Source organism: Girardinichthys multiradiatus, chromosome 20, assembly GCF_021462225.1.
Source record: "Girardinichthys multiradiatus isolate DD_20200921_A chromosome 20, DD_fGirMul_XY1, whole genome shotgun sequence".
Classification (NCBI taxonomy): Eukaryota; Metazoa; Chordata; class Actinopteri; order Cyprinodontiformes; family Goodeidae; genus Girardinichthys; species Girardinichthys multiradiatus.
The window spans coordinates 40,894,498-40,919,703 of record NC_061812.1 but is presented as its reverse complement, the minus strand read 5'-3'; the positions used below and the strand labels follow the sequence as shown (position 1 = coordinate 40,919,703).

Below are 25,206 nucleotides of genomic sequence, written 5' to 3'. Positions count from 1 at the left end.
TTCTGGGAGTTGTAGTTCAAAATACCACAGAGGAATGTGTCACAGTGAATAAAGAAAGACAAAAACAATCAAACAAGAAAGTAGTTTTTAAATACAGTGGTATAGTAGTCTTGTGGTAAATAGGGCTTAGAAAAGTCATCCTAAATAAGGTATCCCCAGATTCACAATAAAATTGACTACAACAATAGAACAGAGAGCTATGAATGAAGGGGTATCAGGTGGGGGCTGTCATGAATCATCAACCAAACGTTCTACAAAAAGACAAACAAAAACAAAGCGATATACTGAATTACAACATAACACTCATGTCAAAATCCTTATTTAGGCCCATAGGTTGAAGAACATTTAAAGTGTAAATCCAAAAAAAGCTCCTTTTAGCATAATTTCAAATCTGTATCTCTCTCTCTTGGCAAATTAATATGTTCAATGCCCTGAAAACGTAAAGAGGAGACAGGATTGGAGACCTCACCGACATTGCGGGCTAATGGATAATTTACATCATTACATCTAATAGAGCTATTATGCTCTCTAATTCTTTGTTTCAATATACATGTTTTACCTACTGTATATAAATCGTTTCAAATGGACATTTTACTAAATAGATTACATTTTCTGTACTACGTGCTATGTGTGATAAATCCCTTAACAGAAATGCTTTTGCCTGATCTAGGATGTCTAAAAGCCTGAGTTCTCCATGTGTTGTGACACTAGGCACAATGGCCACATGGATGATTGCCATCCTTAAGAGGAGCCAAGAGGGTCTGCTTAGGACTTGCCTTGATATTAGCCCACGCTACCTTATTACGCAGATGTGGGCCTCACATTAAAAGGTGAAATCATGTACAGAATAAGTGTGCTGAAATCCTCTGTTTGCCCCTGTTCACTAATGTTCAAAATAGCTGGATCTAGAGCTAGACTTATTCTGAGATTAAATTACACAGCATTTTTCCACCAAAGGAACTCTCGATCTTGAACTGTTTGGTTCGCATGTCTTCAAACACTGATGTTTTGTTGAGTACGGATGTGCGCACTTGTTATTTCTATTGTCTTCAGATTTCACACGCCTACGGGTGACGTTACGGATAACGCAAGAGAACCAAGTATTCTGTGGTGCCTGCATTGAACCAGAGTTCATGCTCTGGAACCTCTTTTTGTCAGTGGAAACACACATCACCAGTTCGAAATAACGTTCGGAAACTGGAACTGGCTCCGGACCACGTTGGTGGAAAAGGGATAACATGGGTAGACTTTGGTTACCAATTAGTGTATTTATGACGGTAGTTAGTTTCAGAGTAAAAAGAGGGTGCTAAACACAAGTGTGAAGCCCACCTTTGACATTTTTATCTGTGAAAGATAAAATGAAACCACATATGATTTTCCTTTCACTTCAGCAAACCAATGAAATACACTTTACTAATCCCAATAACGATTTAAGCTTCAATGTGGGTTTTCTCACAGTGAAGCCAATTTATGCTTTATCATTCCCTTTATAAGCAATCTGAAAAGGTCTTCTCCTGGACAGACTGAGCACAGAGAAAGATGAGGTCTGGGATGTGAAACCTGCAAGAACAAAAACACAATGAAACACCTCTCATGACAAAATTAAAACTTGTAAACGAGCTCAAGTAGTAAAACCAGATCTTCACAATGTGGTCACTGGAAATTGTCATTGTTTTTGGGTTGATCCCACAGTTTTTGTCATGTTGACCATTTCAATAAACTTCAGAATAACAAATTGAAAAAAAACAAGAGTTAGGTACACAACTTTGAGTTTATTATGGATGTTCTCTAACCCACACAGTCAGAATTATATATACAGGCTCAAGGTTTTGTAGCATTCAACAAGCTTCTGGTATAATTGCAGCTGGATATTTCACCCCTCTTCTTATGCATGTTTCTAGATCAGAAACAGCTTTGAACATGAAGATATTTTGTCACATGCAAGTGGTCACCATCCATACCACAAAAACTGTTATCTGCCTTTTTAGAAACAGGAATGAGGGAATAAACTTGCAATAATTAACTGTTTGAGCTGAACACTTGAGAAGATGATGGACCAAGAAAGAAGCTCTGGTCAAAAAAATGATGCAATAAGTACGACTGTAGTTTTCAGGCGGCAACATGGGCGTGCCAAATGCCACTGGAGAAAAATGCCTTCAGACAAGACAAAGATTAAACTATTTGGCCACAATAAAGAATAGCATGTTTGGAAAGAGTGAAGGCAAGGCTTTCAAATGTAAGCACAATGTATCAACTGTCAAGCATGGTGGTGGCAGCATTATACTAAGGGTGTGTTTCACTGGCAGAGACAGTTTGCAACACACAAGGTGGATGGAATAATAAAGACAGAAAAATACTTCTAAATTATTAAACTTCACAAGAAATGAACAGGCAGGTGGTTTAAACTTGGACACAGCCAGGTGTTCTAACAGGACACCGATTTCCAAACACACATTTAAGCTGGTTTTAGAATCCTAACAATAAACTTATGGAACAGCTTCCCCAAAGTTCCGACTTCAACAATACCAAAAACTTGTAGATATGTTTAAAAGCAGGGTCTTTGCCAGGAAAACAATCAATTTAAATGAACCTTAATATTTCTCATCATAAGAGTGATCAAATATTCAGCCAGAATTATGTTAGAAACCTCTTAATGGCTACAAAACGTCTGTGATTTCTTTACAAATTGCTGAGGAACGTTTCTCTAAAACTTTGTGGGGCGGATCTCTGTATTTGAATGTGTGAGTACAGTTTTAACTGTGTGGCTTAAAGAAAACACTCAAAATTCTTGTTTTTATAAATAGTGAAGCTGTATGGTGTTTTATCAGTCCAGAGAAAAAAATAGAACAATTCAAATGCATCATTAAAAAAAACCACATTAATATGACATGCTGATGATGACTGTACTGTATATAAGCCTTTGACGGGAGCTGTAAACTCATATTATCTCATGTTTAGCTGTGATTCAAAGCAGATTTCAGAACCTGACACTGTAATCACAATGAGGGAGAAACTTAGCTATGAGTGTGTTCATGCCTGTTATCAGATTAGCTTGATAAAGTCAGTGTCAAGGTTTGTTTTGCAAATCAGTGCAACCACATTTTATCTACAGCCTGTGTTTAACTTTTTCAGATTGAGCACTGTATTGATTGGAATGTCCTGAATAGAAATGGTGTCATTTAATCAACCTCTTCTTTAATCAATGCAATGAAATCTAGTTAGCATCATGCCTCAGAGGGGGGGGGCTGCTAAATCACTCTATATGAGGTCCTACTTTGAAGTGCATTTCTGTGTAATGTCTTCAAAGCTTTAACAAGTCAAGCTTTGCAGAAAGAAAGTCTCAGGCGAGTGGAGCCTAATCTGTGTGGAACAATCATGTTACCTGGATAAATGAATGTGGTATTATATTAGCCACCAAGTGCTAAAGCGGCTTTATTTTCTCAACTGCCATGAGCCTCACATGGTTGCAGAGCCAGTTTTAGGCATTACCAAGCTAAGTTGCTGCATAGGGCCTCCAGGCCAGCAGAGGGCCTGCAAGAGCATTTTTCTTCTCATACTGAAATATGGTGCATTTGATTTGTCCAAAAAGTCGGAGCTCCTCAGGGAATGATGTTAGACCTAACAGAGTTCTTGTGACAAATTGAAAAAAACAGAGATGTTTGCTCCTTTTTGTGGTATTAAAAAAGATATTAAATGGAAAAAGATAATTTCTATTTCAATTTTTTATATATACATTAAATAATAATAATAATCTTCACTGAGGGCAGTGTACGAGAGTCAAAGTGTACCAGAGTCAAAGTGTACCAGAGTCAAATTCCTTGTTTGTGTGCACAAACTTGGCAATAAAGCTGATCCTGATTCTGATTAGCTACATTCCAAGACAGGTCAGTTGACTGAAATGGCCATTCTAGCAGTTTTCCTTTCTTTCTCTGAAACCAATTATGGGTTTAGGACAAATATCTTGCTTGGAAATTGGCACTCATTTTATCTTAAGGTTTTTATTAAGATTCTCCTGGTACAAGTCTCCATTCATTCTTTCTTCAATAATATGAAGTCTGACGGTACCATATGTTGTAAGTTAGCCAATACCATGATGCAAACACTTTTATGGTGTGGTGTTTTTGGGTTGCTGTGAAGAACCATTCTTCCTCCAAGTTTGGTGTGTGAAATAACATCCAAAGTTTATCTGACTTTATTCTCCTGGTATTTTACTGCCTTCCCCAAATCTTCTTTGGTAAACTATGAACAACCTTCAACAACCTTTGCTTTTTCTTTAGCGGTGGAGGCTTGGGCACTAAGTGTTCACTTTTTTTTATAGGCCACGTTGAAGCATGGCCTAAATAACAGATTTCAGCTGGTTTCTTGGCTCTCTGTACTTTTTTTTACACTTCATTTTTTAATGTGTTTAATTTGTATTTCCTGTGTCATAATTTTTTTTTCCTATTTTCTCATGTTGAAATAATTTTCTTTGATTTCTTTGCATGTGCAGACTACTTGGGTTGTTGCCGAATTCTGGTTTAAATTTAATGTCAGTAGAAATAATAGAAATATATTTCATGAGAAGAATGTTGACATGTTCAATACTTATTTTACCCTCTGTATGTAAAACAGTTCTAAGTGATTGTGAAGCAAAATCTGCTTAGAGTCCCATACAGGCAGAAACAGAAGTCTGAACTCTGGATTTGCTGTTTCTCCTGCAGGACAGCAGCTGGTCAGTGGGGTCAACTTTCTACACGGATCACTCTGGCTGGAATCCTAAAGATGCCTCTCCTTGATCAAACTGGACAAGGAACAGTTAAAATCCTAGAAAGAGAACTTTAACCAAAAAATCAGAAACTAATACCAAGAAACGCTGAGTCACTTAACTTTGGCCGACTGAGAGAGATTTCTGTTCAGCTCACAGCTGGCTGTTGACACGTCACGGCACAGTGGTTTGCAAAGGGATATCAGCAATGCCATCACCCACAGTGTTGTGAAGCCAACAGTGTGATAAACACATGACTCTAACAGGGCTCTTTGGTAAAGCCTTGGTGAAAATTGTGAGCCATTCGGGGAACGAGAGAATGACTAAGTCATGCACCTGCCTCTCCGTCAGGAGAATAGCGGCAGCACGCTGACAGGAGGGAAAGAGGGTGAGAGGTCTGCATGAAAAAAAGGGATTTCCAAGGATGGGGAAGATGTTGTGAAATCATATTGCGCATGTGGCCAGCACAGCTGCAGAGGGAGTGAATTGCTCCATGTGTAACAGCATGAATCACTCAGAGTTCCTCAGAAGTCAGATCACACTTTCAGTTCTTTCTCACACACGCACGCCCACACACACACACATCTCCCTCCCTCCCTCTCCCATCCTCTGTTTTTCATACCTCACCTTCCTTATCACAGGTGCAAGCAGTGAAGTAAGCACACTAGAAGTGGCCACATGTGGAGCATCCCCACACACAAAACACACACAGATAACACACGCCTCAGTGATCACAATGAACAATGCCAGAGCCATCCAAAGTCTCCTCATCAGCATGAGATCATGTGGCGTATTTAACACACATCGCTTACACACTTCCTCCTCCCGGCCCTGCCGCTGTTGCACCCCGGTGCAGGTGGCTGGCTGCTACAGCCGGAGCAGCATTCCAGTTCAGTTGTTAAGTGACATCTCCTCTGTAGAAGTGTCCTCATCCTCAGCCAGGAAAAGCCACATGACTCACAGTGTTCTTTACCTGATGTGGATCCTGTTTAGGTTTCGGAAACACTGCTCACAAAGAAAATTGATCACAAATAATAAATTAAATGTGGATTGTTGACATACATTGTTAACATTGTCTGTATGTACAGGGCTTTAAAAGTTTTAATCATCCTTCCATTTATTTTATGTCACATCAAACATAAGTTTAAATGGAAAATAACCTAAAAGGGATTTTAAGGGACGAACTAATGCAGGCATCCGTATTTAGCCCGCTGAGTCAGTACTTTGTAGAACCACCTTTTTCTGCAGATATAGCTTCAAGTATTTTAAGCCTTGTCTCTACCAGCTTTGCACATCTAGACGCTGAATTTTTGCCCATTCTTCCAAAACTGCTAAATTTTGGTTAAACTGGTTTAAGAGTGTCTGTGAACAGATTTTAAATTAAATTCAGGCCTAAAGTTTGATTGGTCCATCACTCATGGGTATATTTCTATCTAAACCAGTAAACCTGACCCTAGTTTCGATTGTGATTGAGCAATAACAACAATGATTCAGAGCTAAATTCCTTTTCACAACGAACGAAAAAAAAAAAAACCTGTGATGGCATGTGGGTTGCTGATCCGGTGCACATTTAAAAACTCGGAAAGGGTGTTGACGTCTTTATGTGTCAAAACTATGGCTTCTGATGCAAACGTGACAGCTTTAAAATGTGTAATTGTAATGCTAAATCCACCCAGATTTGGGCGCATAGAATTATGTTGTCCTGCAGGGCACCCATGTCACCCAGTATCCCTAAGGACTGGTCAGTGCTGCTCTGTGTGGTCCAGTCTCCCCCTTTTTCCTCCCCAAACAGAGGAATGATGTTAAGGACTCCTTCGTCTTCTTGATATCAGGACTGCTGGAATGGAGAGAGAGTGCTACAAGGAAAGGGTGGGGGTCCGGGTGGAGAGCTGGATCTCCCTAGTTGCCAAGTGAACACCATATGGGCAGCTCACTGGTGTTACTGGGGCCCCAGGGCAGTTCCCAGAATTCACATGATAATGAAGCCCGGGGCCATTCATGGTGCTGGCTTAAAGCTGGGGCTAAGAGCTTTTGATAGCCCTCAGCAGCCTGTAGGCCTGCCCACCCCAGGCCCGGCCAGCTTTCCTGCCAGGCACAAACCACCTGTTTGATTTTCCCAGGGCCCTGCCACTGTGGAGGGAGAGAGGAGAAAGAGGGAGCAGGGTGGGGGACAGCAAAGGAATGTCTCCCTCTTACTTTGTCACTGAGTGTGTGCTTCCCATTCACTTCCTCTTTATAATCCGAAAGCCCACCGCTCACGTGCACGCACACACATACACATGACATGTGCAGCCTAAATGCACATATGAACACACCCCCGCTGACCCAAGCCCGGGCTCATTTGCCCTTTGTTAAACTCCCCAAAAACAACCCAAGGAAGAAGAATGAGGTTTAAAAGTAGGGCACCTTCTGCTACATCAAAGGTTCACACAAGCAGATTCCTGGATGAGAGCCTTCTGAAAAAAAAGCAGGACACTTGTCTTAACTGTGTGTTTGTCTACCATACGTGGGAACCAGAGAAGAATCTTCTCTGGGCAGCTAAATGGGACAAGGAGACTGGTAGCATGAGGGAGACACCAGACCAAAGCCAGAGGTAGGGGAAGGGGGGGTGAGAAGACAATGGTACTGATGGGTGGGAACAAGGATAAGGGATGAACCTTATGATGCCTGCAGGGGAGGTCAACGTACAGTATGTTTACAGGAAGGACACATTCCTTTACCGTGAGAATGGTTTCTCGATGCTAAGAAAACAACCGGGGACAGACAGGGCAGATGGCCTGAAGTTACAGTATAGGAGAACAATAGTTCTGTCATTGAGGTTGGAACATTAAAAAAGTTTAGGTTAGATTAATTTGGCTATGAAGCACAGAAAAATGTCATTTGCATAGAAAATGCTGGCTGAATGTGAGCTTTATTCTCTGCAAGGGTTCTCTGGCAGAATATCTCCTGCTGCAAAGTCACGTCAACAGTAGTCAAACACACGCTCACAGGTGCGCAGGTGTGATGCCGTGTGCTCTGCAGCCACTTCCAGTTCCCAGTGCAAAGGTGGGGCAGCGTTCCTACAGTTTAACCTGAAATGCTGCTTTGCTGGGGGCTAAACACCTGCACTGTGCTGACAGGGTTTCAGAGAATGGATTGGGTGGGAGGCACGAGTTCGCTGCCTGCACCTTTACCTGAAAGGGTTTCTGGTTACTGCAGTGCCCCGGCTGAGCTGCTTCTCTTTGCAAACAATTCAGGTCAGGTGTATGGGGAACATAGGCATAGAAAAACATTACAATAACCTTCTCCTGTGACAAGAACACACACACCTACACCTGTTGCACCTGCAATGCTTCATGTGAGAAGCATGAAAAGATTCCCACACCCAAGTAAATTCACTTCCTCCACAGCTTTGACAAACAGAAACAACAAACAAGAGGGAGGGGGAAACTGGAGGACGTTCCAACCACAGCTGGTCCAGCAATGGGCTGTTGAGGTGGGACTCAGGCGTCAAGAGTATCGGGAGAAAGAAACAAAAACTTCCCAAGGCCCAAATAACTTGATTATACCGGCACCACAATCAAAACAAAAGTGGCAGCCCCAATCTGTTCGCTGTCAATGGCGGCTCTCATTTGTCAAGCCTATCCAAGAGGTTGGTTCTCAGGCGACCTGCACAATGCCCGGTGACAAACAGGAGGACTCTCCTTTTTAGCCCTGCCTGCCACCGGGAAGCCCATCTGAAGTATTAATGTTTTGGTGGAAGAGTGGAGGAGAGGGCTCAGCCTAGCCGGGCCATTGTCCCCAGGCCTGGGCCCTCTGAATAGGGCTTTGTCAGTTCACCAGCTGCCACTGTCCACGCTCCGCAAATGGACTTTGGCTCCCATGTCCCCCTGGCCGTGCTGACTGGACGCCTCTGTGCAGCTGTGGGGATGTGCGAATTTGTGTGTGATGGGACGGAGAGAGGTCAGGTGACAAGCCATTTGTCTCATAACACAGAGACACACACAAATATGTGGCTAAAAGCAGGACCTTGCTTGTCATTTCAAAGCAGGAAGTTCAGTTGTCAAGGAGTTTCAGGAACAACAGAATGAATGCCTGTTTTTGAGTTTAGTGTCATCCGTAAAACATGACTATAAAAAAATAAACTTTTATCTTAGAAGATTTGGAAAGACTCAAAATCTGTTTACATAAAAAAAATATTTATCCCTAATTATGCCCATCTAGTCTAACAATTATGTTTGGAAGAGTAAATTAGAAATGGAGCAAGAACAGAAGAGCCTATTTATTTGTTCCCCGTCTTCCTCTTACAGCAGGGGGCAGCTGGCCAACAGCAATCAGCCCTGTCCCCCATAGGCATCCTCTGGCTACCAGCTGGGAACAGCTGGTCTCTCCTTCTGCTACCAGCAGAACCAGTCTCTGCTGGAAGCCCTACAAAGGAGAAGGCCTCATAGCATGTGCTAACGAAGAAGGCTCATTAGGCTTCATTTACAGTTTCTATACAGGTGCACCAATTGTTCGGTATAGGAGGGGAGGTACAGCCTCTGGTTTCCTTGGAACAGTGGTCCACCTCTTCAGGTTTTGTCTCCAGTTTCCCCATCAGCATCACTGAAAAACCTGCATTGGTTCATCTGCCAGGCCACAACATGACACTGATGACAAGCTGTTGCTATATTTAAACAGCTCGGTGGAGGGGTGAGGTGGGACTGTTAAATAGTTGCTAGTTGTGCAGGGGTTGATGACCGCTGGATGGAAACAAGGCTCTGGCGTTATTAGATTTGCTACAAGCCGTAACACTGTCTCCCATTGTGTCTCCCTCCATCCTTGTCCTCCCCCCAAGCCCCTGAACAAAGCGAGAAAATTCCAAGTCTTCCCTGAGCGCCCCCCTTACCCCCAACCTCCACCCAGCACACACATGCACATAAACATGCACACTCACCCCCAACTAAAGCTCTCTCCAGGCAATTGCCACTGGAGTGGAAAGTATTCCAGAGCACAATGCCCATGCTCTCAATGGGTGCTTTAGCATGCCACCAGTGCGCTGTCACCAGCAGATGGGGAGCTAATTAGAAGCCATTAAAGCGCTTTGATAGTGTGTGTGGGAACCAGGCGGAGGGCGATGGCCACAGGGTGTAAAGGAGGGGTGAGTTTGGGTCCAGAAAAAGAGATACAGAGAGATGAAGGTGGCCAAGGACGCACAGCAAAGGACACCTGTGGGGCTTCAAGGATCTCTGCGAAGTTCCGGCAGGCACCAGCTATCAGATGGTAGATAGTGGCCTTGTAAGCTACGCCTGGCTCTCAGGGAAGGGCATGCATCCATCCGTCAAATCTGCCTGTCTGAACACAGGGAAAACACCCAACAGGCAGCAGCAAGGCTCCAGTCGGTCTGCCCTGCCAATGACACATCTCTAAACCAGGGCTCCCACAGGAAGTGAGTCCTAACCACTGGTCTTCAGTCATTACAGGGCCCTGGGCTGCCCGTGGAGCTGCCAGGCCAGACAAGGAATCCCAGCACAAATGCGGAAAATACACACCAGCACACCCACTGTAGTTTTACAAACATCCACGAACTTCCTGCACTTGTACCTGCTGCTGATGCATATCAAATGTCACCATTCAATCATTGTTCAGATGTCACACTGCCGTGTGTTGTATCTGACACCATGCTCACCCCTCCCCATCCCAAATGAGCTCCTCCACACACACCTGCACACAGGTGAGATCATTATCAAGCAAACAGGAAGAGCCTGACTGGGAACTGGAAACTAATCCCACAGCTGTGAGGAGATGACCTATGTGTAGGAGCATGTGTTAGTGGAAATTGTTAAAAACTTCTCCTCTCATAATCAAATTATTTTCCAAAGCATATCTCAAAAGTATAATGCATAGAAGAAAAGTATTTATTCAAGTATTTTGCTCACTTTCATGTTTCAGGAAGCAGTACGAGCACTACACATTGTTCTCACAGCAATAAAAACAGCAGCAAAAGTGTCAAAGCATTGCTGGAATGTCCTATTTCCTATGAGTGAATTCCTGCACCAACTTGGCTTCCTGTAGTTCAGTTTTGTAGATCTTTACTTGCAGCAGCGATAAAGAGGGCGTATCAGCTAAAATGTTTCCCCTCCACCAAATAAAACAATTTCTACTGAGAAATACTACTGGGAAAGAGTTTATAAATAACCAAAACACACAGTGTGCTGTAACTGAATACAAGTGTTGCCTTTTGCTGTTTGATGCAATATGTGATGTTGCAACAGTGCTTGCGCAAACAGTAGCCTGTCGTGGCGGCAGAGCACAGTGCAATAATCAGCTCACATATGAGGAGTCCGCGGGGAAATTAATCCAGTGTCTGTGATGAGGGAGCTGGGAGAGGGGCACTGACATTCTGTCAGTTAAAATCAGGAGCTAATATGTTTCACTTTTCTTTTCCCTCCTCTGCCTCTCTGCTCTGTCGTCCCTCTCTCTCCCCTTGCCTTGATGTGCTGTAAACAGGCTAAAAAGGGCCCAGCTGTGTGGAGTTATTGTTGGTGTCAGTAGGAAGTGCTGATAGCTTTTGCAGCTGAACAAAAGCTGGATGAGGGGAGTGGAGGGGCGCTCCAGACACTGTGGCTCCAACCTAGATTCTCTCCCACAATCCCTGCACCGCACTCCCATTGTTCTGCCCACCCGGCCCTTCCCTCCGCCCTGTCAGCTGCGACCTGGGACAGAGGGCAAAAAGAGGCAGAGAGAGAGAGGACAGGGGAAAAAAAGTTTTAGAAAAGTTTTTACAGGCTACTGGGACAACTCAAAGAAACAGCCAGTGGTTGTTAACTTTGTACATTATCTGTGGCATTCTGCAACAACTGTGCAGATATAAGCAGGGACTCTTCAAAATCTAAAGCTGTTTGTAACTACTATAAGATGACTAATATGCATTTAAAGCTCTGCCTAAAACAGCATTGTCAAATGTAGGATGCACAAATTTAGAGTTTTGCATGTGTTGGCATGTCACAAGATTTATATTCTGTAATTATTTCAGTAAAATTTCCTGCATTAATGTCACTAAGCCTTATTTAATAAATATGCTAATCTCAACCATTGTTCCATATAATGGGACATGCATGACTTAATTTATGTAAACTGACATAGCACAGATCCTGTAGCAGCAGCAGCATACCAACTCCTTGCAAACACATTCTAACCACGGACATAATTATGCATAGCATACAAGTGTATTATTCTGATATCATGTAAAACCTACTGGGTTATTTCTTAAACCAATATGCTGGCCATATGCTGCTAGGACAGGCGTTGGTTAGTTTTAACCAAATATTAGGTCAGAAGTTGTGACCCAGCTTGCTGGGTTAAAGAAGAGACTAGATGGACTAGATGGAGACTAGATGGAGTCTTATGGGGTAAGAACGCTGTCAAAAGCAATGTGTATGTAAAGACGGAAATGTGTGTATGTTAGTCAATAGTTGTGCATAAGTAAAATCCAAAAGAGGTATTGTATATTTTCTCTGTAAGAATACAAAATAAAATGTTACAGCTTCAAGAAATTACAAACACAAAGTTCAAGTTTACAGTTATGGTTTATTCTTTATGAATACAATATGCTATAACAATTTGTGAATACGATTTATTTTCTTTGAGAATACGAATTTACATCAGCGACTTGGTGTCACATGATCTCAGGCTCAGAATATACAGGTCCTTCTCAAAATATTAGCATATTGTGATAAAGTTCATTATTTTCCATAATGTCATGATGAAAATTTAACATTCATATATTTTAGATTCATTGCACACTAACTGAAATATTTCAGGTCTTTTATTGTCTTAATACGGATGATTTTGGCATACAGCTCATGAAAACCCAAAATTCCTATCTCACAAAATTAGCATATCATTAAAAGGGTCTCTAAATGAGCTATGAACCTAATCATCTGAATCAACGAGTTAACTCTAAACACCTGCAAAAGATTCCTGAGGCCTTTAAAACTCCCAGCCTGGTTCATCACTCAAAACCCCAATCATGGGTAAGACTGCCGACCTGACTGCTGTCCAGAAGGCCACTATTGACACCCTCAAGCAAGAGGGAAAGACACAGAAAGAAATTTCTGAACGAATAGGCTGTTCCCAGAGTGCTGTATCAAGGCACCTCAGTGGGAAGTCTGTGGGAAGGAAAAAGTGTGGCAGAAAACGCTGCACAATAAGAGGTGACCGGACCCTGAGGAAGATTGTGGAGAAGGGCCGATTCCAGACCTTGGGGGACCTGCGGAAGCAGTGGACTGAGTCTGGAGTAGAAACATCCAGAGCCACCGTGCACAGGCGTGTGCAGGAAATGGGCTACAGGTGCCGCATTCCCCAGGTCAAGCCACTTTTGAACCAGAAACAGCGGCAGAAGCGCCTGACCTGGGCTACAGAGAAGCAGCACTGGACTGTTGCTCAGTGGTCCAAAGTACTTTTTTCGGATGAAAGCAAATTCTGCATGTCATTCGGAAATCAAGGTGCCAGAGTCTGGAGGAAGACTGGGGAGAAGGAAATTCCAAAATGCCAGACGTCCAGTGTCAAGTACCCACAGTCAGTGATGGTCTGGAGTGCCGTGTCAGCTGCTGGTGTTGGTCCACTGTGTTTTATCAAGGGCAGGGTCAATGCAGCTAGCTATCAGGAGATTTTGGAGCACTTCATACTTCCATCTGCTGAAAAGCTTTATGGAGATGAAGATTTCATTTTTCAGCACGACCTGGCACCTGCTCACAGTGCCAAAACCACTGGTAAATGGTTTACTGACCATGGTATCACTGTGCTCAATTGGCCGGCCAACTCTCCTGACCTGAACCCCATAGAGAATCTGTGGGATATTGTGAAGAGAACGTTGAGAGACTCAAGACCCAACACTCTGGATGAGCTAAAGGCCGCTATCGAAGCATCCTGGGCCTCCATAAGACCTCAGCAGTGCCACAGGCTGATTGCCTCCATGCCACGCCGCATTGAAGCAGTCATTTCTACCAAAGGATTCCCGACCAAGTATTGAGTGCATAACTGTACATGATTATTTGAAGGTTGACGTTTTTTGTATTAAAAACACTTTTCTTTTATTGGTCGGATGAAATATACTAATTTTGTGAGATAGGAATTTTGGGTTTTCATGAGCTGTATGCCACAATCATCCGTATTAAGACAATAAAAGACCTGAAATATTTCAGTTAGTGTGCAATGAATCTAAAATTTATGAATGTTAAATTTTCATCATGACATTATGGAAAATAATGAATTTTATCACAATATGCTAATATTTTGAGAAGGACCTGTAGTGGGTGGAGTTATACAATGATGTACAGTAGGTGGCAGTATGCACCTCTGAATTTGTTGCGAACCACCAGCAGAAGAAGAAGAAACAGCAGCACTAGCGCCAAGATGACGGACCAAGAGCATATATTAACGACATTAAGACATATACAAACTTTTTAACATTACCTGGCTTTGTACCGTAGTTTCTTGGTCTTTCTATAGAGAAAATATACAATACCTCTTTTGGATTTTACTTATGCCCAACTATTGACTAATATGCACACATTTCCGTCTTTACATACACCTTGTTTTTGACAGCGTTCTTACCCCATAGAGTCTGATCAGATGCTGCATTCCATTAACCTCAGATGTCGGACATGTCGGACATGGGAAGTTTACGTCATCTTTGAGTTCCAGCGTTCCAGCATCCTGCTTGTTTTTGTTTGCATTGCTAGCATCTGTAACAGCAGTAACAATAACAGTGATAAGAAACACTGTTGTACGCGGTATTTCATACACACAAACACACCTCATCTTATAAACACTGAAGAGTAGTACGTGTACTACTGACTAAATCTTACATAAATAATAAAGAATTGATAGAAACAGTCAATGTAAGAAAGTTAAAGAAAGTCAAAGTAGCAACCATTTTGAATGCAGAAGTCAGTTATGGTAGTGTTGCCCAAACTTTCCGACTCGTAATTTTGACTTTTGGGGGCGTTCCAATTGAAATATACTACTCAGAGGTCGGAAATACAGACTTCCGAGCACAAATTGAACGCAGCAATTCTTCCCAGGCTGCCATTTTTAACTATACAACAACCTGATGAGACTTTTACAGGATTAAGGAAGACATTTTAAAATGATAAATAGTTTTTGTATAACTATGTTGATGTCAGTGGGTTGTGTTAAGCCAGCTGGTTCGCTAAAACTAAAATTAGTCTTTCACCTGGTAAGTAGTTAGCAGAGCTAATGCTAGCTATGGTCAACATTCATACTTTCCTATATTTTAACCCAAATGATACATGTTCAGCATTAATATTATGGCTTCTTTTTTTCAACCCACTCTTTGATGGGCTTACAGGTAGACATTAGCATCTTAGACCAATTTCTGGGGAATGAAACCTAACCGAGAATACTGAGTTAAACACATAACCCAACCGTATTGTGTTAAATTATTCCAGCGCTGAACTAATCCATGTTCTAGCAAAGACTGGGTTACCAAAGTAACCAAAACGGGCTAATTTTACCCCAGTAGGTCTAGTGTTCAGGCTTTCCTTTATGTAGAATATTTAAAATCAGCAGTGCTGCTTTCACTTAGAAATATTTTAGAACCTTTTATTTGAAAATGATCACAATTTTGTTGGTGTTTTTAGATTAGTATTACTCTAATTTTTGTGGTAAGGAGATAAGAATTAACCATAAAACTTGTTTCTGTGTTGCTTAAAATACATTTCTGTACATAGATTTAGTAGATAAACACCAAAGAGGCATGACTATGAAAAGCTCCATGTTTTTTTTTTTTGTGTGTTATATAGGCAATGTTTAGTCTCTGTTCTTTATGCAGAACTTTACATTGAGCTTATAAAGCTCAGTATAAATAAAATTGAAAATTCCTGCAGATGAAATAAAATGCATGCTTTAAGCCTTTATAGCAACCGCATGGACATAAAGCAGTGAAAGTGGGCTGTCTGCAGGAATGCTGCAGTTATTCCCTGTTAAAACAGCATAATGAGGAGCCTTCCTCCTTTGTTGCCCCGCTGTTAACCGGCTGACAGCGCTTTGCTCCGCAGGTGCGCTGGGCGGTAATCTCATCCCGTTGCTTTAAGGTGATAAATGGAAAAAAGAGAAAAAAAAGAAAAAACTCCGGAGCCGGTTTGTTCTCATGGCTGCTGCTCCTCCACGCAGGTGAATGGAGGAGTTGCAGAGAGCAAGCCCTCTTGTTTGAAATCTCCATGGAGACCGCCCGAGCGGCGCCAGGCTGACAGGCGTCAAGGCTCGGATGAATGGGTGACGTCAGCGCGCTGGCGCCTGCCAGTCTGCTCTGGCTTGTTTGGACAATCTGGGAGGAGGAGGAGGAGGAGGCCTCGGAACAGAGCGATGTGATCTGAGTTCGTGTGCACACAAGGCTGAGCACACACTGCAGAAACATGTGAAGGAATCCGTGAAGCTGCTGCTCACACTGGCTCTCCTTCAGCTCAACGCAAAATAGAGACTCTGTGCTTTTTGTGAGCATAAAGAAAGCTTTGAGTTTAATAACCACAGATTTTACCCAGAGAGCGGTGACACTGGGATGAATTTTCCAGATCACTAAAACAGATCACAACGCTCCTATGTCCTGAAAGATCAGGTCAGTTCAATACACTGGCTGGTAGTAAAGAAGCCACTACCAGCCAGAGCCAGCCCAAAGTTGCACAGGGCTCAGGGCAGAATGTGATATGGGGCCAACTTCCAGTTTTAGTGTTTTCACATTCTGGATTTAAAACAATTTGTGTTATCGTTTATTAAAGAGCCTGCAATGGCTTCCTTTAATTAACTAAATCAAAAAATACATTTTTATTTGTTATCCCGTCAGTTACCTCACACCATCTACATATTAAATAGCAAGAAAGATAAAACACAAATTGTAATAATAAAAATGTTATATTTATTTTGAACCCTGCTCTTTCCTCTTTGACCATTTATTTATTTTTTTGTTTATTTTTTTATTTGCAAAGTTTATTTGAAAACCTTGCGCTACCAAGCGTTTGTATGCACCGGTTTCTACATTTCTACAGAGCGACAAAATGAGAATGTGTTGCTGTCATCTTTGTAAGGTCTTCCTTGTAAAAGAGGTCTGTGATCTCCGTGCGGCAACGACGATTAAACAAAGAAAATGAATGAATAAATCCCAGTTAGAGACAGTTCAGACAAAGCTGCCACCATGAAAATATTATTTGTAATGGTTTTGTTAAGCCCCTCTGTAACCCTGCTTAGTGAAAAAAACAACATTGTGTTGTTGAGTATAAATTAAAAAGGTATTCCACAGACTGATTTTACTGAGGGGGAACTCTTTCAGGCAGGCTTAACAATCTACTGGTTAAAATGGACGATTAGAATAAGAAACACGGCCAGAGAAATGATTTAAAAAAGCTTTTTATTAGGTGCTGCCAGATCCATTTTACTGGTACTTGTGCTCCGAGGTGGGTTCTCTGTAAAATTTCCATATCATATTTTAATAAAAGTTGTGACCTTTGGGCCAGCAACGTTACCTAAATATCTCCTTTAAAATATTACAAGTAAGTCCGACTGCTTGACAATAGACTATGAGGGAAATATAGACTACAGAATTATATGTAGTGAGGTTTGTGCAGAAGAGACTGGATTGTGATGTCAGTTATATTAAACACAAAGCTCTATAAAGTTCAGAGTATTTAGGAAATATTTTATAGTTGGATCCCAACGTGTTTGCAAAAATGTTTATTTCAACTTGAAATGAGAAAATTGTTTTATAAAAAGGATCAAGAAGACTTGAATTGTGGGATTTAGGCCATACATTGAGCACATAATAAAGTGTTGTTCTCATTTTATTTTCAATGTCTAGTTTTAGTATGTTTGGAGCACATTGATGACAACTACAGAGTGAACATATGTTAATTAATAATAGTGTATTGTTATTTATAATAAATGAATAAATAAATAAATATATAAGACTGTATTAAGATCTTTTGCCCCAGCATAGCTGTCTAGAGCTGGTCCCTTGCTGCTTATTTCTCTTCATCCTTGGGCCAGCTCAGCAATCATACTGAACAACTCCTGTTAGAAAAAGGTGGTCATTCTCTCCAGCCTGTGTGATTAATTCCCTAAATGTACTGTACCATTGTCTGGCACATCTGCAGTCCCATCAACAATTGTCAAAGGCAAATCTGGGGCACTGCGGCGGCCTAATTGTCATTAACCATTCATCCTATTCATTCCGTCCCATCCCACACACATTCTCACAGTGCATGGCCCAGCATTCACCACCCATTGACTGTCCCCAGGCAATCCACACCTGCAGAGTCCCCAAGCCGTGGACAGCTGGATTCCCACATATTACCCATAAAAGACACACATTTGTTTCCATTTGTAACGCCATCCCTCAAACAGATTGTAAATTCCGATAACCAGCCGAGTGCAGACATTGGCTGACAGCGCGGCTTTGGACCGCCTCTCATTGGCCGTCTTCCTTCGGGACAGCTCGGACACGCCCCCTGAGCTGCTGCTGTCCTATAAAGCCGAGGAGGCTTCCCCATATGGACGTTGCGAACTGTCAACACAGACTTGCCGACATCTCTGAGAGGAGGAGAAGCCCACCTTATCTTTTAAACCCTCGCCATCTGTGGAAGCTACAGACAAGATGAAGGTTGTCGGATCTACCTGCGCCCTGAAGAGCAAGGTCGGTGGAGAGATTGGCCTGTCCGAGCAGAGCCTGGCCATCTCCAAATGCAAGATCCCGCTGTTGGACGAGCAGATGAGCGTCTTCCTGCAGGACATGAACAGCTGCTACAGCAAGCTGAAGGAGCTGGTGCCCACCCTGCCCACCAACAAAAAGGCGAGCAAGGTGGAGATCCTGCAGCACGTCATCGACTACATCTGGGACCTGCAGGTCGAGCTGGACGAGCCGGAGAAGAATCGCCAGCAGCACTCGGTCCCTCGCACGCCGCTGACCACGCTGAACGCAGAGCTCGCCAGCATCTCAGTGGAGGTAAATATCTCCTCTCACGTGTTGCAGACTAGACAAGAGCTTCCCATAAAGCAGGATGCACGTTTGTAATGCTTTTACTGCATGAAAGCAGGTGTGCGTAAAGTTGCCAATCTGTGCGTAAAAGCGCCTGAAAACAGATGTGTTTACCATGTGTAACCAACATGCACTCACTAGCTTCTCTTCCTTCCCCTTTGCAGAATGGCTGCTCAGAAGAGAGGATAATGTGCCGCTAAGAGCTGATGGAGCATCTTCCACATCATCCCAAAAGCGTGCGCCCGCGCAGGAGCAACAAGGCGAACCTGGTGTGGCTTCTGGACCACATCGAAATCTAGCGCCTTGAACTGTGTAGGGATGTTTAAAACTCCCAAAATCAAATGCTAGAAAATCAGACTGGACATCCTCCGGCCGCGGTGGACTCTGTCACTCACAGCTCTCGATTCATCCGAGGGCTCTGAGAGCGGTGCATGGTGTCCAGATCTAGAGACTGGGTTAGTCTGGGGGACCAAGACAAAGTTCAGAGCAACCAGCTTTAGTCTGTTGCTTGTAGAGTTTCTAAAGCTTGTGTTTCTGTCATGCTCTTTTGTATTTTGTGTAAATCAGATAAAGAATTCAAACATTTTGTAAAAGAAGAAAAATAATTTCTCAGATTCCTGAGTGACAAACTGTATTGTATATTACAATGCCACATTATGTGAAGATATTGTTTTCTTACAATGTACATTATTTGCGTTTTTATTAAAACAAGAACACTATTTTTTGAACAAGAATCCTTGTGTTGCGTCTGTTTCCAACCAAGAGAAAGATGGTTTTAAAGGATAACTTCATAAACTTTAGATGTAAAATTTGGCAGCTTTGTTTCCATAAATTGACCAATAAAACAAAAACTCTTGGTAGGATTTACCGCTACAGCAATATCTGTGTTTGTTTTTTGACAAAGGTTAAGATTTTATGGTGTGAGTGAAAACATGTCACTAAAACACCTCACATCTGCCAGAAGCTGTTGTTCAGGCAGCCAGGGCTGGCAATAGATAGTATGGGTCCCTGAGCGGTATTTGATTTTGGGCCCCACTTTCAGCCACCACAGCAACACCTATATCTCTTAAGCTTTGTCATTTACATATTGTGCTTTTAATACCTTTAGTTTCTTGGTTTTCTAGTAAGCTAAGCAGCTGTTTAGCTTGACTATCACATTATTCACGTCGCATCAATGGTAAAAAAATAAATATCACAGGCAAGGCTATATCCCTCATTTACTTATTTAGTCTGGCAGTTGTGTCCCATGCACAACTTTAATGCAGACTCAGGAGTGAGAGGCATGTTTGATTGGTCATATTAATTGACAGTAATGATGCGCATGAAGTGTGACTCCAGCACAGACACAAGCAAATATTTCTCGTGGTGTGATTACCCATTTTTCAGTTGTTTTTGATCCCCAAAAAACATATTCTGCTAAATTTTAAATGTTGTACTCGTAGAACTTTTGTTATCCTTGATAGATGCTCTAATAAAACCTCTTATAGCTCCAACTTTCAGCACGTCAAATACTCATTACGAAAAAGGGAATGCAAACTTTGGGGGGAAATTGAAATATCAAAGATTTTAAAATTTTTATGTCCTATTCCTAAACTTTAAACACCAGTTTAAAATAGTTTCAAGCAATGGGAGGGCCAAAACACAAATATTTAGTGTGTCAGATACTTATAATTTATTAACAGAACCAGCTTGGATCTTTTATCCCTTGGGCCAGTTTTGCAGGTAACATCCAACCGCAGCTGGTGGTAAACATAATGGCTCATATCCATGCAGTTAAATTGCTCATTTGCCTCTCTGTGGGCCATTAAAGTATCACATTACTTGAGGAAGTGGAGCCCTTGGTAAATATAGGCAGACTGTTTGAAACTTTAAGCGAAATGACTTCAGTTTAATAGTCGACAGGAGTGAAAATGATAGAGAAAGGTTTATAAGGAAAGAAGACAATAATAATCTAAAAGGGGGGCTTGTTTCACGTCATAACACACCATTTAAATGTGTTGTTCCTATATGTTATCACGTAAATCTGCAGCTCTGTTTCGGCCTCTCTCTCTCCCTCAGCGGTTAAAAAACGAGCTTTGGCGAGGCAATTCGCTCTAAGATTTATTCTGTCTCCCTGGTGCAATGTTTTTCCCATTTCCCTGCGGTGCGATGCGCACAGCTGCAGCCCCGGCGCGGCCAGTGTGTGATTGTGTTTGTGTGATAGCTTTGTGCCAAGGGCAGGAGAGGGCGGCGGGGCCCAGACTGAGCGGCGCCTCGGCACACCTGGGGAAGTTCAGGTTAAATAGCTCCACATTCCTCAACACACAGCTGATTGAAACATTAACAAACAGTAATCCGCAGGCCAGGCCGCAGATGGGCTGGGAATCACGCCAAAGACAGAGAGAGAGAGAGAGAGAGAGAGGGAAGGAGTTGCTCTCTGGTAGAGATTCCCACAGTTCACTCATACGCCATAAGTTACCTATTAATATCCACACGGAGAAAACAGAAACGTCTCTTTTTTATATTTCAGGAGCTGTCTGCGCGCTAAGTTATTTAACATACAAGCTCCTAAGGGCTTTTAACACGCTGCTTGGACAGCTATGGTGTTACCTCCGTCCGCCATTCACCAGGGATCTACAGTATATGGTCGATAGTAACGATCATTTTTTTTATGATTAAGCTGAAGAGAAAACAAATTTCAGACCCCTCTTATCATTCTCCTATGATTATCTCCAACATGCGGTTGATGAAATTCCTTATCTGACAATAATTTAAATTCTATGGTAATCCCAAAATACACAAACGTGAATCAACCCCTATCACGTCGTTTGATTCCAGTTTGTATTTTAGCTCCCTCTAGCGACATTATAATGGATTGCACCCCTCATTGGTGCATCACATTTTACGATAAAAAGAGAAACAGTGAAGGGAAAACCACAAGAAGACAATAGCTCCCTCTTCCGGTAACATGGCGTCATGTTACCAGACCGGATGAAGCTGGAGCTTTTCTGAATTTACCAAGAATAATTTAAGATAAACAATATAACTAAACAATCTTAAGCCCATTCTCTCTTTTTGACTGCATTTCTGTTCTTTATATGTAGCACAGTTGATGCTTTCTTAAGGATTTGCTGCTGAAACAGACTAAACTGTAGAAGATTTACTTTCCTCTATCTGTTAATACAAAAAAACCAGTGATAATTGGAATCGGTCGGTGTTTTCTAAAGTTGGGGTAATTAAGACATTTTTCAAAAAATACAAATTACACGAGTACTCATTTTTAAAGGGTTTACATGCTATTATTGTCTTTTTAATAATCTTGCCTATTATTATTATGTGTTTAAAATAGTATATTTTTAATATACACTTGATTTTCTATTATTTGTGTTTTTAGGACTTAAACATTTTTAATTGGTAGTATATGTTGTCGTTATGTCCTTGTTTAATTAAGCTACTACTAGTATTCGATAAAGTTTGGGACCCACTGGTTAGGATCAAGTAAAGAATGCTTGTCAAAGAAACAGTGATGTAATTTTAACATTTTAATGTAGACAAGGTTTGTTAAAGTTGAAAGAAATCTGCAATTGTATTTGAAAATCTCACACCAGAAAAATATTTGTACAGTACACAATGTCTGCATGCATTTGAAAAAGAACCACAGGCAGGCAATCATGAAAATGCACCAGGTTGGATTCATAACTGCCAGTGAAGACAGCAAAACAAAATGCATCTCAAATATTACAATACAAGCTTGTAACTCCCTTACACGCTGCCAGGAGAGTTGAACTGTAGTCTAAGAGTGCATAAATCACTTAGATTAACTTTTAATGCCATAATTTCTTAACCTCATGATTTTTTCCAGTGAACTACTTCCTGGAGCAAAACGCTCCAGGAAGTTTTTTTTTTTTTTACAGCATTTGGAAGAATCAGTCCTTAGTTAATTCCAACTTAGGCTGCTTTTCTTTTCCTTTGATTATTTTTCTAGCACTTTATTCTGAATGAGTTTGATTATTGAAACAAGACAAAAAAAAAAAAAAAAAAAAAAAACGCCTTTGTAATTGGAATAAAATGAACAGATTCAGGTTTTTAATATAATTCAAAATAGCTTTCCAAGCTGTCTGGAAAAAAATAATGCAAAAGATTTTATTCTCTTTGATTTCATTTTAGGTGTGCACTTACTTTTAACATGCTTAATGCAAGTATCGGTATGTATACTGATTATTTGTAATGGTGTGTTGTTAGTTTCACATTGCTGATTTAATTGCACTGCAATCACTTCAAACAACTATCCAACATGAAAGTCACATGATCCTAAATTGGCCAAAGTCTGCGAATGTTTTGTCTTTAAGATTTCCTAAGATTTTTTTTAAGAATCTAAAAAAGAAAAAAACATTTGCAAACATTTGATATTTATCTGGTGTATATTGGGGGAAATAAAAGCAAGAGCTTTTCTTGTAAAAGAATATTAGACTAACGGGAAAGCCACATGTTTTTATTAGATCGACACTGGATGATGTGCATGCCGATATGAATGAGGAGTGAGAGTCCAGAAGGTTTAAATATAAATTTGTATTTACAACAATATCAACATCAACAGAAAACATTGTAATATACATCCCGTAAAATGTCAGCTTATTCCACCTCCAAACAAAGAAAAACAAAAAATTCTCTCTTTTGTACTTCATTTCACTCAACAAAGTTCCTGTTTCTTGAAGTAACAAAAATCAATGCTACTTCCTGAAAAATAGAAGAAATATTTGATATGTTTCAAAGTGGATGTCATTCCATTGGTATTTGTTGAACACAGCAACACATGCTTTTGTTTCCTGGAAGGAAAAACTTCCAACAAGTTCAAAGTTTCAGGTCCTCTTCACTTCGCTGAGCTGAGCAGTCTCCTCCATTTCCAGAAGCGTCCTATGTTTTTCTTTTTTTTGTTTTTAAACATCCATGATATGTACCCATTTACCGTTCCAATGATAGATAACACATCTCAAAAAAAAAAATGTACATCAGAAAACCTATAACTATACACAGAGACGTGGAAAAATATCTTTGGATTGCGCGTGTTGAAAAGGTAGATCCTGCCAGTCAATAACAGTCAAAACTAAGATGGCGCGAACTAAACCTGCAGCTGAAGGAGGGAGCTCGTGGGAAAGGAAGGTGTCTCAACTAAATCAATTAACTCACCTTAACTAGTTCATCTCTTTTTGTTCGGTCACTTTAACCAACTTCCTGTAAAACCCGTGACCGGGTCAAAGCACAAACCTTCAACAGGTCAGGTACTCCTCGCTTATAAAAAGTGCCTTGCTAAAAGGTGAAACACAAACCTTTAAGGAAAATGTAAAAGCATTCGGAAAATGACACCAAATGTGTTGCAAATGGTAAAAACCAACCAAATCAATGTTGACCTATGGGACACAAAAATACAACCAGGTCTCATCTCTTTGTGCTAGAATGGGCCTATAAAAAGCAGGTGTGATATATATTTCTCAAGTATTTACAATTCATATTCACAGAAGACATATGAGACGTCTAATACTGCAGTACCATTTGTTTTTTTTAAACATGGATTATGATGCTCAGTTACAGCCGAAAGCATAGAGGCAAGAATTATTGCTCCAATCTGCATAACATTATTAGTAAACTGTGTGCTTATAGCTTTCAATGACTTAAGAATGAGGTGCATTCAAAGGCTAAGGAAAAAGCAATAAACTAAACATACTGTTGTAAAGGCATTGAATCTCTAGTAAGGCTGTAAAGATGAAGGAATATTGCATCCACCTTTTTTCCCCGACAGAAACAAAGAAGCTTCCTGGTAAAGTGCAGCCACAGCCAGTTGTACCTTAGTCCTGTTCTGTAGCCCGGCTGTGGCGCTGAATACTGCCCCACAGCTCTAGGTTGGGCACCCAAACAGACCCACACAGCCATGTTGTCTTTGTGCTTCCAAGGCTCCGACTTGCACAAAGTAGTCTCTGTGGCTCATTTCTTTTATTGCAGTACAATGCCATATTACCACGCACTGTACCCAGTCTTCTGTGTAATCATTTATGCTCTCTTTCGCAGGGGAATATCTACGGTCTGGTCCTGGTCCAGCCCAGGCCTTCCCAGCTGAAAGAGTCTGCTACAGGTCCTCAGCAATACTTCTGCAGAGACAGAGCAAGAGTTAGATCATGAAACACTTCTTGCGTCACTCTAACCCTCCAACATTTAAACATTTTACTGTCTCAACTTTAATGCATGTTACTGAAATTTGAAGTGATAGAACAACACAAATTAGTTTTTAAACAGGTGACATGCATTTGTATTCCTTCCACTTTACTCTGATGACCTTTGGTAAAACCCAGGGGAACCACTGCCTTCAGAACTCACCCTTATTAGTAAATACAGTCTAAATGTGTCATTTTAAATGTGGCTGTTCTGTGAAGGCCTCAGAGGTTTGATAGAGAACTTTAGTGAAGAAACAGCATCATGAAGA

General features: G+C 41.3%; 2 protein-coding genes across 2 annotated transcripts in view; one reads left to right on the top strand and one right to left on the bottom strand.

The window, feature by feature from the left end:
- Positions 1 to 18,260: 18,260 nt before the first annotated feature.
- id1 (inhibitor of DNA binding 1, HLH protein) lies at positions 18,261 to 19,486 on the top strand. The gene is made up of 2 exons (XM_047346644.1): positions 18,261 to 18,719; positions 18,917 to 19,486. The coding sequence occupies exons 1-2, from the start codon at positions 18,372 to 18,374 to the stop codon at positions 18,950 to 18,952; spliced, it is 384 nt and encodes a 127-aa protein (XP_047202600.1). The 5' UTR covers positions 18,261 to 18,371; the 3' UTR covers positions 18,953 to 19,486.
- A 3,799-nt stretch (positions 19,487 to 23,285) lies between these two features.
- The window catches only part of LOC124856991 (nuclear receptor coactivator 3-like), a 49,925-nt gene continuing 48,004 nt past the window's right edge, over positions 23,286 to 25,206 (bottom strand). The window contains exon 23 of the mRNA XM_047348004.1: positions 23,286 to 24,874. Coding sequence (XP_047203960.1) covers positions 24,863 to 24,874 — 12 coding nt within the window. The 3' untranslated portion in view covers positions 23,286 to 24,862. The remainder of the gene's footprint in view (positions 24,875 to 25,206) is intronic.